At 39.4% G+C, this 14513-nt stretch overlaps 1 protein-coding gene across 1 annotated transcript in view; it reads left to right on the forward strand.

Moving 5' to 3' along the window:
* Positions 1 to 14293, forward strand: part of LOC124594678 (piggyBac transposable element-derived protein 4-like) — a 34054-nt gene extending 19761 nt beyond the window's left edge. Inside the window, exons 2-3 of the mRNA XM_047133045.1 lie at positions 12381 to 12574; positions 12678 to 14293. Coding sequence (XP_046989001.1) covers positions 12381 to 12574; positions 12678 to 14293 — 1810 coding nt within the window. The remainder of the gene's footprint in view (positions 1 to 12380; positions 12575 to 12677) is intronic.
* The last annotated feature ends 220 nt before the right edge of the window (positions 14294 to 14513 follow it).

A 14513-nucleotide genomic window follows, 5' to 3' on the forward strand; every position in this document is an offset into this window, starting at 1 on the left:
GTCCAGTTTTAGATCCGATGCTTCACTTCAGATTTACTGTATTCCTAGGACCATCTTATTGACGATGAAATACAGAAAGTGCATCCAAATCTAATACAAAAGTCACAATGCCGACTTAAGTAGAAGAGGACTGACACTCTAACATTCTATGATTTGATCCTCTCCTGTGAGTCCAGTTTTGGATTCTGATGCTTCACTTCAGGTTTACTGTATCCCTTGGACCTTCTAATTGACGATGAAACACAGAAATTGCAACCGAAATTAATACAAAAGGCACAATGCCAACTTAAGTACAAGAGGACTGACACTCTAATTTTCTATGACGTGAACCTCTCCTGTCAGTGCAGTTTTAGATTCCGATGCTTCACTTCAGGTTTATTGTATCCCTTGGACCTTCCTATTGACGATGAAACACTGAAATTGCATCCGAATTTAATACAAAAGGCACAAAGCCGACTTAAGTACAAGAGGAGTGACACTCTCACTTTCTATGATTCGAACCTCTCCTGTGAGTCCAGTTTTAGATTCCGATGGTTCACTTCAGGTTTGCTGTATCCCTTGGACCTTCTTATTGACGATGAAGCACAGAAATTGCATCCGAATTTAATACAAAAAGCACAATGCCGACTTAAGTTCAAGAGGACTGACACTCTAACTTTCTATGATTTTAACCTCTCCTGTGAGTTCAGTTATAGATTCCGATGCTTCACTTCAGGTTTACTGTATACCTTGGGACCTTCTTGTTGACGATGAAACACAGAAATTGCATCCGAATTTAATACAAAAGGCACAATGCCGACTTAAGTCCAAGAGGACACACACTCTAACTTTCTATGAATTGAACCTGTCCTGTGAGTCCAGTTTTAGATTTCGATGCTTCACTTCAGGTTTACTGTATCCCTTGGACCTTCTAATTGAAGACGAAACACAGAAATTGCTTCCGAATTTAATACAAAAACACAATGCCGACCTAAGTACAAGAATACCGACACTGTACATTTCTATGATATGAACCTCTCCTGTGCATCCAGATTTAGATTCCGATGCTTCACTTCAGGTTTACTGTATACCTTGGACCTTCTTATTGACGATGAAACACAGAAATTGCATCCGAATTTAATACAAAAGGCACAATGCCGACTTAAGTACAGGAGGACAGACACTCTAACTTGCTATGATTTAAACTTCTCCTGTGAGTTGAGTTGTAGATTCCGATGCTTCACTTCAGGTTTACTGTATACCTTGGTCATTCTTATTGACGATGATACACAGAAATTGCATCCAATTTAATACAAAAGGCACAATGCCGACTTAAGCACATGAGGACTGACACTCTAACGTTCTATGATTTGATCCTCTCGTGTGAGTCCAGTTTTAGATTCCGATGCTTCACTTCAGGTTTACTGTATCCCTTGGACCATCTTATTGACGATGAAACACAGAAAGTGACCCGAATTTAATACAAAAGGCACAATGGCGACTTAAGTACAAGAGGACTGACACTCTAACTTTCTATGATTTGAACCTCTCCTCTGAGTTGACTTTTAGATATCGATGCTTCACTTCAGGTTTACTGTAAACCTTGGACCTTCTTATTGACGATGAAACACAGAATTTGCATCCGAATTTAACACAAAAGGCACAATGCCGACTTAAGTACAAGAGGACTGACACTCTAACTTTCTATGATTTGAACCTCTCCTGTGAGTCAGTTTAAGATTTTGATGCTTCACTTCAGGTTTACTGTATGCCTTGGACCGTCTTATTGATGATGAAACACAGAAATTGCATCCGAATTTAATCCAAGAGAAGCAATGCCGACTTAAGTACAAGAGGACTGACACCCTAACTTTCTATGATCTAACCGCTCCTGTGAGTCCGGTTTTAGATTCCGATGCTTTCACTTCAGGTTTACTGTATACCTTGGACATTCTTATTGACGATGAAACACAGAAATTGCACCCGAATTTAATACAAAAGGCACAATGCCGACTTAAGTACAAGTGGACTGACACTCTAATGTTCTATGATTTTAACCTCTCCTGTGATTCCAGTTTTAGATTCCGATGCTGCACTTCAGGTTTACTGTATCCCTTGGACCTTCTTATTGAAGATGAAGCACAGAAATTGCATCCGAATTTAATACAAATGGCACAATGCCGACTTAAGTACAAGAGGACTGACATTCTAACTTTCTATGATTTGAACCTGTCCTGTGAGTCCAGTTTTAGATTCCGATGCCTCACTTCAGGTTTACTGTATACCTTGGACCTTCTTATTGACGATGAAACACAGAAATTGCATCCGAATTTAATACAAAAGGCACAGTGCCGACTTAAGTACAAGAGGACTGGCACTCTAACTTTCTATGATTTAAACCTCTCCTGTGAGTTGAGTTGTAAATTCCGATGCTTCACTTCAGGTTTACTGTATACCTTGGTCATTCTTATTGACGATGAAACACAGAAATTGCATCCAATTTAATACAAAAGACACAATGCCGACTTAAGTACAAGAGGACTGACACTCTAACGTTCTATGATATGATTCTCTCCTGTGAGTCTAGTTTTAGATTCCGATGCTTCACTTCAGGTTTACTGTATCCCTTGGACCGTCTTATTGACGATAAAACACAGAAATTGCATCCCAAATTAATACAAAATGCACAATGCCGACTTAAGTACAAGAGGACTAACACTGTAATTTTCTATGATTAGAACCTTACCTGTGAGTCCAGTACTAGATTCCGATGCTTCATTTCAGGTTTACTGTATCCCTTGGACGTTCTAATTGACGATGAAACACAGAAATTGCATCCGAATTTAATATAAAAGGCACAATGCCGACTTAAGTACAAGAGGACTGACACTCCAACTTTCTATGTTTTGAAACTCTCCTCTGAGTCCAGTTTGAGATTCCGATGCTTCACTTCAGGTTTACTGTATCCCTTGGACCTTCATATTGACGATGAAATTCAGAACTTGCATCCGAATTGAATACAAAACGCACAATGCCGACTTAAGTACAAGAAGACCGACACTCTAACGTTCTATGATTTGAACCTCTCCTGTGAATCCAGTTTCAGATTCCGATGCTTCACTTCAGGTTTACTGTATCCCTTGGTCCTTATTATTGACGATGAAACATAGAAATTGCATCCGAATTTAATACAAAAGACACAATGCCGACTTAAGTACAAGAGGACTGACACTCCAACTTTCTATGTTTTGAACCTCTCCTCTGAGTCCAGTTTGAGATTCCGATGCTTCACTTCAGGTTTACTGTATCCCTTGGACCTTCTTATTGCCGATGAAACACTGAAATTGCATCCGAATTTAATACAAAAGGCACAATGCCGACTTAAGTACAAGAGGACTGCCACTCTAACTTTCTATGATTTAACCGCTCCTGTGAGTCCAGTTTTAGATTCCGATGCTTCACTTCAGGTTTACTGTATCCCTTGGACCATCTTATTGACGATGAAACACAGAAATTGACCCGAATTTAATACAAAAGGCACAATGGCGTCTTAAGTACAAGAGGACTGACACTCTAACTTTCTATGATTTGAACCTTACCTACGAGTCCACTTTTAGATTCCCATGCTTCATTTCAGGTTTACTGTATCCCTTGGACCTTCTAATTAACGATGAAACACAGAAATGGCATCCGAATTTAATACAAAAGGCACAATGCCGACTTAAGTACAAGAGGACTGACACTCTAACTTTCTGTGATTTGAACCTCTCCTGTGAGTCCAGTTTCAGATTCCGATGCTTCACTTCAGGTTTACTGTATCCCTTGGATCTTCTTATTGACGATGAAACACAGAAATTGCATCCGAATTTAATACAAAAGGCACAATGCCGACTTAAGTACAAGAGGACTGCCACTCTAACTTTCTATGATTTGAACCTCTCCTCTGAGTTGACTTTTAGATATCGATGCTTCACTTCAGGTTTACTGTAAACCTTGGACCTTCTTATTGACGATGAAACACAGAAATTGCATCCGAATTTAACACAAAAGGCACAATGCCGACTTAAGTACAAGAGGACTGACACTCTAACTTTCTATGATTTGAACCTCTCCTGTGAGTCAGTTTAAGATTTTGATGCTTCACTTCAGGTTTACTGTATGCCTTGGACCGTCTTATTGATGATGAAGCACAGAAATTGCATCCGAATTTAATCCAAGAGAAGCAATGCCGACTTAAGTACAAGAGGACTGAAACCCTAACTTTCTATGATCTAACCGCTCCTGTGAGTCCGGTTTTAGATTCCGATGCTTTCACTTCAGGTTTACTGTGTACCTTGGACATTCTTATTGACGATGAAACACAGAAATTGCACCCGAATTTAATACAAAAGGCACAATGCCGACTTAAGTACAAGTGGACTGACACTCTAACGTTCTATGATTTTAACCTCTCCTGTGATTCCAGTTTTAGATTCCGATGCTGCACTTCAGGTTTACTGTATCCCTTGGACCTTCTTGTTGAAGATGAAGCACAGAAATTGCATCCGAATTTAATACAAATGGCACAATGCCGACTTAAGTACAAGAGGACTGACATTCTAACTTTCTATGATTTGAACCTGTCCTGTGAGTCCAGTTTTAGATTCCGATGCCTCACTTCAGGTTTACTGTATACCTTGGACCTTCTTATTGACGATGAAACACAGAAATTGCATCCGAATTTAATACAAAAGGCACAGTGCCGACTTAAGTACAAGAGGACTGGCACTCTAACTTTCTATGATTTAAACCTCTCCTGTGAGTTGAGTTGTAGATTCCGATGCTTCACTTCAGGTTTACTGTATACCTTGGTCATTCTTATTGACGATGAAACACAGAAATTGCATCCAATTTAATACAAAAGGCACAATGCCGACTTAAGCACAAGAGGACTGACACTCTAACGTTCTATGATTTGATCCTCTACTGTGAGTCCAGTTTTAGATTCCGATGCTTCACTTCAGGTTTACTGTATCCCTTGGATCTTATTGACGATGAAACACAGTAATTGCATCCGAATTTAATAAAAAAGGCACAATGCCGTCTTATGTACAAGAAGACTGACACTCTAACTTTCTATGATTTAAACCTCTCGTGTGAATCCAGTTTTAGATTCCGATGCTTCACTACAGGTTTACTGTATACCATGGACCTTCTTGTTGACGATGAAACACAGATATTGCATCCGAATTCAATACAAAAGTGACAATGCCGACTTAAGTACAAGAGGACGGATGCTCTAACTTTCTATGATTTTAACCTCTCCTGTGAGTTGAGTTGTAGATTCCGATGCTTCACTTCAGGTTTACTGTATACCTTAAACATTCTTATTGACGATGAAACACAGAAATTGCATCCGAATTTAATACAAAAGGCACAATGCCAACTTAAGTACAAGAGGACTGACACTAACTTTCTATGATTTGAACCTCTCCTGTGAGTCCAGATTTAGATTCCGTTGCTTCATTACAGGTTTACTGTATACCTTGGGCCTTCTTATTGACGTTGAAACACAGAAATTGCATCCGAATTTAATACAAAAGGCACAATGCCGACTTAAGTACAAGTGGACTGACACTCTAACTTTCTATGATTTGAACCTCTCCTGTGATACCACTTTTAGATTCCGATGCTTCACTACCTTGGACCCTCTTATTGACGTTGAAACACAGAAATTGCATCAGAATTTAATACAAAAGGCACAATGCCGACTTAAGTACAAGTGGACTGACACTCTTACTTTCTATGATTTGAACCACTCCTGTGAGTCCAGTTTTTGATTCCGATGCTTCACTTCAGGTTTACTGTATCCCTTGGACCTTCTTATTGACGATGAAACACAGAAATTGCATCCGAATTTAATACAAGAGGCACAATGCTGACTTAAGTACAAGAGGACTGACACTCTAACTGTCTTTGATTTAAACCTCTCCTGTGAATCCAGTTGTAGATTCCGATGCTTCAGTTCAGGTTAACTGTATACCTTGGGCCTTCGTATTGACGATGCAACACAGAAATTGCATCCGAATTCAATACAAAGGTCACAATGCCGACTTAAGAACAAGGGGACTGACACTCTAACTTCCTTTGATTAGAACCTCTCCTGTGAGTCCAGTTTTAGATTCCGATGCTTCGCTTCAGGTTTACTGTATCCCTTGTACCATCTTATTGACGATGAAGCACAGAAATTGCATCTGAATTTAATACAAAAGGCACAATGCCGACTTAAGTACAAGAGGACTGACACTCTAACCTCCTATGAGTTGAACCTCTCCTCCGAGTACAGTTTTAGATTGCGATGTTTCACTTCAGGTTTACTGTATCCCTTGGACATTCTTATTGACGATGAAACACAGAAATTGCATCCGCATTTAATTCCAAAGGCACAATGGCGACTTAAGTACAAGAGGACTGACACTCTAAATTTCTATGATTTGAACCTCTCCTGTGAGTCCAGTTTTAGATTTCGATGCTTCACTTCAGGTTTACTGTATCCCTTGGACCTTCTTATTGAAGACGAAACACAGAAATTGCTTCCGAATTTAATACAAAAGGGACAATGCCGACTTAAGTACAGGAGGACTGACAATCTAACTTTCTATGATTTGAACCTCTCCTTTAAGTCCATTTATAGATTCCGATGCTTCACTTCAGTTTTCCTGTATTCCTTGAACCTTCTGATTGACGATGAAACACAGAAATTGCATCCAAATTTAATTCAAAAGGCAGAATGCCGACTTAAGTTCAAGAGGACTGAGACTCTAACTTTCTATGATTTGAACCTCTCCAGTGAGTCCAGTTTTAGATTCCCATGCTACACTTCAGGTTTACTGTATAAATTGGATCTTCTTATTGACGATGAAACACAGATATAGCATCTGACTTTAATACAAAAGGCACAATGCAGACTTAAGTACAAGAGGACTGACACGCTAACTTTCTATGATTTGAACCTCTCCTGTGAGTCCAGTTTTAGATTTCGATTCTTCACTTCAGGTTTCCAGTAAACCTTTTACCTTTTTATTGACGATGAAACACAGAAATTGCATCCGACTTTAATACAAAAGGCAAAATGCCGACTTAAGTACAATATGACTGACACTCTAACTTTCTATGATTTGAACCTCTCCTGTGAGTCTAGTTACAGTTTCCGATGCTTCGCGTCAGGTTTACTGTACCCCTTGGACCATCTTATTGACGATGAAACACAGAAATTGCATCTGAATTTAATACAAAAGGCACAATGCCGACTTAAGTACAAGAGGACTGACACTCTCACTTTCTATGATTTGAACCTCTTCTGTGAGTCCAGTTTTTGATTCCGATGCTTCACTTCAGGTTTACTGTATCCCTTGGACCTTCTTGTTGACGATGAAACACAGAAATTGCATCGGAATTATATACTAAAGGCACAATGCCGACTTAAGTACAAGAGGGTGATACTCTAACATTCTATGATTTGAACCTGTCCTGTGAGTCCAGTTATAGCTTCCGATGCTTCACTTCAGGTTTACTGAATCCCTTGGACCTGCTTATTGACGATGAAACACAGAAATTGCATCCGAATATAATTTAAAAAATGGCACAATTCCGACTTAAGTACAACAGGACTGATACTCTAACTTCCTATGATTTGAACCCCTCCTGTGAGTCCAGTTTTAGATTCCGATGCTTCACTTCAGGTTTACTGTATCCCTTGGACCATCTTATTGACGATGAAACACAGAAATTGCATCAGAATTTAGTACAAAAGGCACAATGTCGACTTAAGTACAATAGGACTGACACTCTAACTTTCTATGATTTGAACCTCTACTATGAGTCCAGTTATAGATTCCGATGCTTCACTTCAGGTTTACTGTATCCCTTGGACATTCTTATTGACGATGAAACACAGAAAATGCATCCGAATTTAATACAAAAGGCACAATGCCGACTTAAGTACAAGTGGACTGACACTCTAACTTTCTATGATTTGAACTTCTCCTGTGAGTCCAGTTTTAGATCCGATGCTTCACTTCAGTTTTACTCTATTCCTAGGACCATCTTATTGACGATGAAATACAGAAATTGCATCCAAATCTAATACAAAAGGCACAATGCCGACTTAAGTACAAGAGGACTGACACTCTAACATTCTATGATTTGATCCTCTCCTGTGAGTCCAGTTTTAGATTCTGATGCTTCACTTCAGGTTTACTGTATCCCTTGGACCTTCTTATTGACGGTGAAACACAGATATTGCCTCTGAATTTAATACAAAAGGCACAATGCCGGCTTAAGTACAAGAGGACTGACACTTTAACTTTCTATGATTTGAACCTCGCCTTTGAGTCCAGTTTTAGATTCCGATGTTGCACTTCACGTTTACTGTATCCCTTGGACCTTCTTATTGACGATGAAACACAGAAATTGCATCCGAATTTAATACAAATAGCACAATGCCGACTTAAGTACAAGAGGACTGACACTCTAACTTTCTATGATTTGAACCTTACCTGTGAGTCCAGTTTTAGATTCCGATGCTTCATTTCAGGTTTACTGTATCCCTTGGACCTTCTAATTGACGATGAAACACAGAAATTGCATCCGAATTTAATACAAAAGGCACAATGCCAACTTAAGTACAAGAGGACTGACACTCTAATTTTCTATGACGTGAACTTCTCCTGTCAGTACAGTTTTATTTTCCGTTGCTTCACTTCAGGTTTACTGTATCCCTTGGATCTTCTTATTGACGATGAAACACTGAAATTGCATCCGAATTTGATACAAAAGGCACAAAGCCGACTTTAGTACAAGAGGACTGACACTCTAACTTTCTATGAATTGAACCCCTCCTGTGAGTTCAGTTTTAGACTCCGATGCTTCACTTCAGGTTTAGTGTATCCCTTGGACATACCTATTGACGATGAAACACAGAAATTGCATCCGAATTTCATACAAAAGGCACAATGCTGACTTAAGTGCAAGAGGACTGACACTCTAACTTTCTATGATTTAAACCCCTCCTGTGAGTCCAGTTTGAGATTCCAAAGCTTCACTTCAGGTTTACTGTATCCCTTGGACCTTCTTATCGACGATGAAACACGGAAATTGCATCCGAATTTAATCCCAAGGCACAATGCCGACTTAAGTACAAGAGGACTGACACTCTAACTTTCATTGATTTAAACCTCTCCTGTGAGTCCGGTTTTTGATTCTGATGCTTCACTTCAAGTGAACTGTATACCTTGGTCTTTCTTATTGACGATGAAACACAGATATTCCATCCGAATTTAATACAAAAGGCACAATGCCGACTTAAGTACAAGAGAACTGACACTCAAACTTTCTATGATTTGAACCTCTCCTGTGGGTGGAGTTTTAGATTTCGATGCATCCCTTCAGGTTTACTGTAAACCTTGGACCTTCTAATTGACGATGAAACACAGAAATTGCATCCGAATTCAATACAAAAGGCACAATGCCGACTTAAGTACAAAAGGACTGCCACTCTGACTATCTATGATTTGAACCTCTCCTGTGGGTTGAGTTTTAGATTTCGGTGCTTCACTTCAGGTTTACTGTAAACCTTGGACCTTCTTATTGACGATGAAGCACAGAAATTGCATCCGAATTTAATACAAAATGCACAATGCCCACTTAAGTACAAGAGGATTGACACTCTAACTTTCTATGATTTAAACATCTCCTGTGAGTTCAGGTTTGGATTCCGATGCTTCATTTAGGTTTACTGTATCCCTTGGACATTCCTATTGACGATGAAACACAGAAATTGCATCCGAATTTAATACAAAAGGCCCAATGCTGACTTATGTGCAAGACGACTGACACTCTAACTTTCTATGTTTTGAACCTCTCCTGTGAGACCAGTTTTAGATTCCGATGCATCACTTCAGGTTTACTGTATACCTTGGAGCTTCTTGTTGACGATGAAACACAGAAATTGCATCCGAATTTAATACAAAAGGCACAATTCCGACTTAAGTCCTAGAGGTCAGACACTCTAACTTTCTATGATTTGAACCTTTCCTGTGAGTCCAGTATTTGATTCCGATGCTTCACTTCTGGTTTACTGTATATCTTGGACCTTCTTATTGACGATGAAACACAGAAATTGCATCCGAATATAATTCAAAAGGCACAATGCTGACTTAAGTACAAGAGGACTGACACTCTAACTTTCTATGATTTGAACCTCTCCTGAGAGTCCAGATTTAGATTCCGTTGCTTCATTACAGGTTTACTGTATACCTTGGGCCTTCTTATTGACGTTGAAACACAGAAATTGCATCCGAATTTAATACAAAAGGCACAATGCCGACTTAAGTACAAGTGGACTGACACTCTAACTTTCTATGATTTGAGACTCTCCTGTGAGTCCAGTTTTAGATCCGATGCTTCACTTCAGATTTACTGTATTCCTAGGACCATCTTATTGACGATGAAATACAGAAAGTGCATCCAAATCTAATACAAAAGTCACAATGCCGACTTAAGTAGAAGAGGACTGACACTCTAACATTCTATGATTTGATCCTCTCCTGTGAGTCCAGTTTTGGATTCTGATGCTTCACTTCAGGTTTACTGTATCCCTTGGACCTTCTAATTGACGATGAAACACAGAAATTGCAACCGAAATTAATACAAAAGGCACAATGCCAACTTAAGTACAAGAGGACTGACACTCTAATTTTCTATGACGTGAACCTCTCCTGTCAGTGCAGTTTTAGATTCCGATGCTTCACTTCAGGTTTATTGTATCCCTTGGACCTTCCTATTGACGATGAAACACTGAAATTGCATCCGAATTTAATACAAAAGGCACAAAGCCGACTTAAGTACAAGAGGAGTGACACTCTCACTTTCTATGATTCGAACCTCTCCTGTGAGTCCAGTTTTAGATTCCGATGGTTCACTTCAGGTTTGCTGTATCCCTTGGACCTTCTTATTGACGATGAAGCACAGAAATTGCATCCGAATTTAATACAAAAAGCACAATGCCGACTTAAGTTCAAGAGGACTGACACTCTAACTTTCTATGATTTTAACCTCTCCTGTGAGTTCAGTTATAGATTCCGATGCTTCACTTCAGGTTTACTGTATACCTTGGGACCTTCTTGTTGACGATGAAACACAGAAATTGCATCCGAATTTAATACAAAAGGCACAATGCCGACTTAAGTCCAAGAGGACACACACTCTAACTTTCTATGATTTGAACCTCTCCTGTGAGTCCAGTTTTAGATCCGATGCTTCCCTTTAGGTTTACTGTATTCCTAGGACCATCTTATTGACGATGAAACACAGAAATTGCATCTGACTTTAATACAAAAGGCACAATGCCGACTTAAGTACAAGAGGACTGATACTCTAACTTTCTATGAATTGAACCTGTCCCGTGAGTCCAGTTTTAGATTTCGATGCTTCACTTCAGATTTACTGTATCCCTTGGACCTTCTAATTGAAGACGAAACACAGAAATTGCTTCCGAATTTAATACAAAAACACAATGCCGACCTAAGTACAAGTGGACTGACACTCTAATGTTCTATGATTTTAACCTCTCCTGTGATTCCAGTTTTAGATTCCGATGCTGCACTTCAGGTTTACTGTATCCCTTGGACCTTCTTATTGAAGATGAAGCACAGAAATTGCATCCGAATTTAATACAAATGGCACAATGCCGACTTAAGTACAAGAGGACTGACATTCTAACTTTCTATGATTTGAACCTGTCCTGTGAGTCCAGTTTTAGATTCCGATGCCTCACTTCAGGTTTACTGTATACCTTGGACCTTCTTATTGACGATGAAACACAGAAATTGCATCCGAATTTAATACAAAAGGCACAGTGCCGACTTAAGTACAAGAGGACTGGCACTCTAACTTTCTATGATTTAAACCTCTCCTGTGAGTTGAGTTGTAAATTCCGATGCTTCACTTCAGGTTTACTGTATACCTTGGTCATTCTTATTGACGATGAAACACAGAAATTGCATCCAATTTAATACAAAAGACACAATGCCGACTTAAGTACAAGAGGACTGACACTCTAACGTTCTATGATATGATTCTCTCCTGTGAGTCTAGTTTTAGATTCTGATGCTTCACTTCAGGTTTACTGTATCCCTTGGACCGTCTTATTGACGATAAAACACAGAAATTGCATCCCAAATTAACACTCTAAGCGCCAAGCCCGTAAAATTTACGGGCCTGGGATCGCGCGAAAATCACCAAGCCCGTAAAATTTACGGGCCGCTACATTTAATTTCATTCAAAACACTGCAACGTTATTTCTACGGGTTTGGCCAGCGCTATACGTTTTTCAGATGTTTATTAACAAAATGCGTCCATAGATGTCACGGCAGCGCTGTAATTCATGTTAAAACTTATCTTTGCGTTCTCAGTCTGTATATCATTCAGTTGTTTGTCATCATGTTTCGGCGCGGTTTATCAGACGCAGAAATTGCGGATTTGATCAATCATAGCGACACTCTGGATAATGTAGAGAGTGATTCAGACGATTCTGAATGCAATGGTGTGTTTGAAGGTACGTATTTCCGAATTTTCCACGTAATTGTGCAGTACGCACATATCTGTTGAACATGTGTAAACGATGTATGTAGTTACACATAATGTGATATTCTTTTTAGAAGACGAGATTGATGACAGTTTGTCTTCAGATGAAGACGAGAATGATGTTGAAGGTGTTGCTTCAAATCCAGCAGCTGTGCCGTATCCGAAAGACAGTGAGTGGACTGCAGTTGACACCTACCGACCTCTGCCTGTCAACACGACACCCAGGCAGATACTAGTGGATATTGATGAGTCGAGTTCTGTACTGGATTGCAGTAAAGTGTTCCTTACTGACAGTGACGTAAATGAACTCAAGAGACAGACAAATTTGTATGCATCACAGACAATACAGAAGAAAAGAAGAGGAAATAATCTGAAGCCCCATTCAGTTTTGAGTTCGTGGAAGCCAGTGACTATAAGTGAGATGAGGCGTTTCTTGGGTATTATTTTCCACATGTGTGTTTCGAAAAAGCCAAAAATTGCGGACCATTGGAGCACTAATCCTGTTCTTAGTTGTAACTTTTGTCCCCATGTCATGAGCCGTTTGCGTTTCACTCAGATACTGTCATGCTTGCATCTTGTTGACAATTCAAATCAGAAAAAACCAGGCGAAGATGGATTTCATCCACTTTACAAAGTTTTGCCATATTATAATAATTTGAAGGAGCGATGTATCCAGGCATATCGTCCCTCAGAAAAAGTGACAATTGATGAAGGAATTTGCCCATTTCGAGGTCGTGTGAGTTTCCGTGTTTACATGCAAAATAAGCCTCATAAGTATGGACTGAAAGTATATGCTGTTGCTGAAGCCAGTAGTGGCTATGTTGTAAATTTTGAAGTTTATGCTGGTAAGCATATTGTTGACAATTCTTCGTCTGCGGTTATTTTGCGATTGTTGTCTGACAGCAGCTTGCTGAACAAAGGCCACACTGTGTATTTAGATCGATTTTATTCCAGTCCAGAGCTATTTCAGCAACTGGCAGAGAAAGGCACTGGAGCTGTTGGTACTGTGAACAAATCCAGGAAAGGATTGCCTAAAGATTTAGTATCTGCTAAGCTGAAAAAGGGCGAAATGTCTTTTCGGCGTAAAGATAATGTATTGGCAATGAAGTGGAAAGATAAGAGAGATGTGTATACATTGTCTACAAGGCATCAAGCAACATTTGGTACGCATACTAAGAGAAATGGGTCTGTAGTATTGAAACCACTTCAGGTACTTGATTACAACCTCAATAAAATTGGAGTGGATATTGGAGACCAACGCCTGCAGTACAATCCGTTCCAGCACAGAACTGTGAAATGGTGGCGAAAATTATATTTCCATTTGCTGCTTATGGGAGTATCAAATGCATTTTGGCTGTACAATGCAGTGCACAGGAAGAAAATTACAATAACAGACTTTATAACAGTGCTTGCAGTTCAGCTTGTTGAAGACGACACACTTGAATTCATTCCAAGAAATGAAGGAACTGTAGGTCGGCTAACAAAGAGACATTTTTTGCAGCACATACCTGCAACTACTAAGAAGTATGCTGCTCGTGTGTGTCACGTGTGCAGTTCCAGGAGCAAGAAACAGAGTGGCAAGGCTTCTCGCAAAGAGACACGATACGAATGTGAACAGTGTGGCGTTGCACTCTGCCTGGAACCTTGCTTTAAAATTTTCCACACTAAAAAACAATATGATTCTGTGTGAAATTTATATGTAATACTGTATACTATCAGAAACATGTAATGTAGTGCCACAATTTTGGTTAAAAATAAATCACAATTGTATTCCCTTATTCGTATGACTTTTTCTAAATTCTTAAAACATCTAAGTGATTTCTATAACTGTACCTTAAAGCTGTGCATTGTAAAGTAGTTTCTTTCACTCAGAATTAAAGTAGAAATGTGCAGCTTCAAGATGGTACCAA

The sequence above is a fragment of the Schistocerca americana genome, chromosome 2 (genome assembly GCF_021461395.2).
Source record: "Schistocerca americana isolate TAMUIC-IGC-003095 chromosome 2, iqSchAmer2.1, whole genome shotgun sequence".
In the NCBI taxonomy this organism is placed as follows: Eukaryota; Metazoa; Arthropoda; class Insecta; order Orthoptera; family Acrididae; genus Schistocerca; species Schistocerca americana.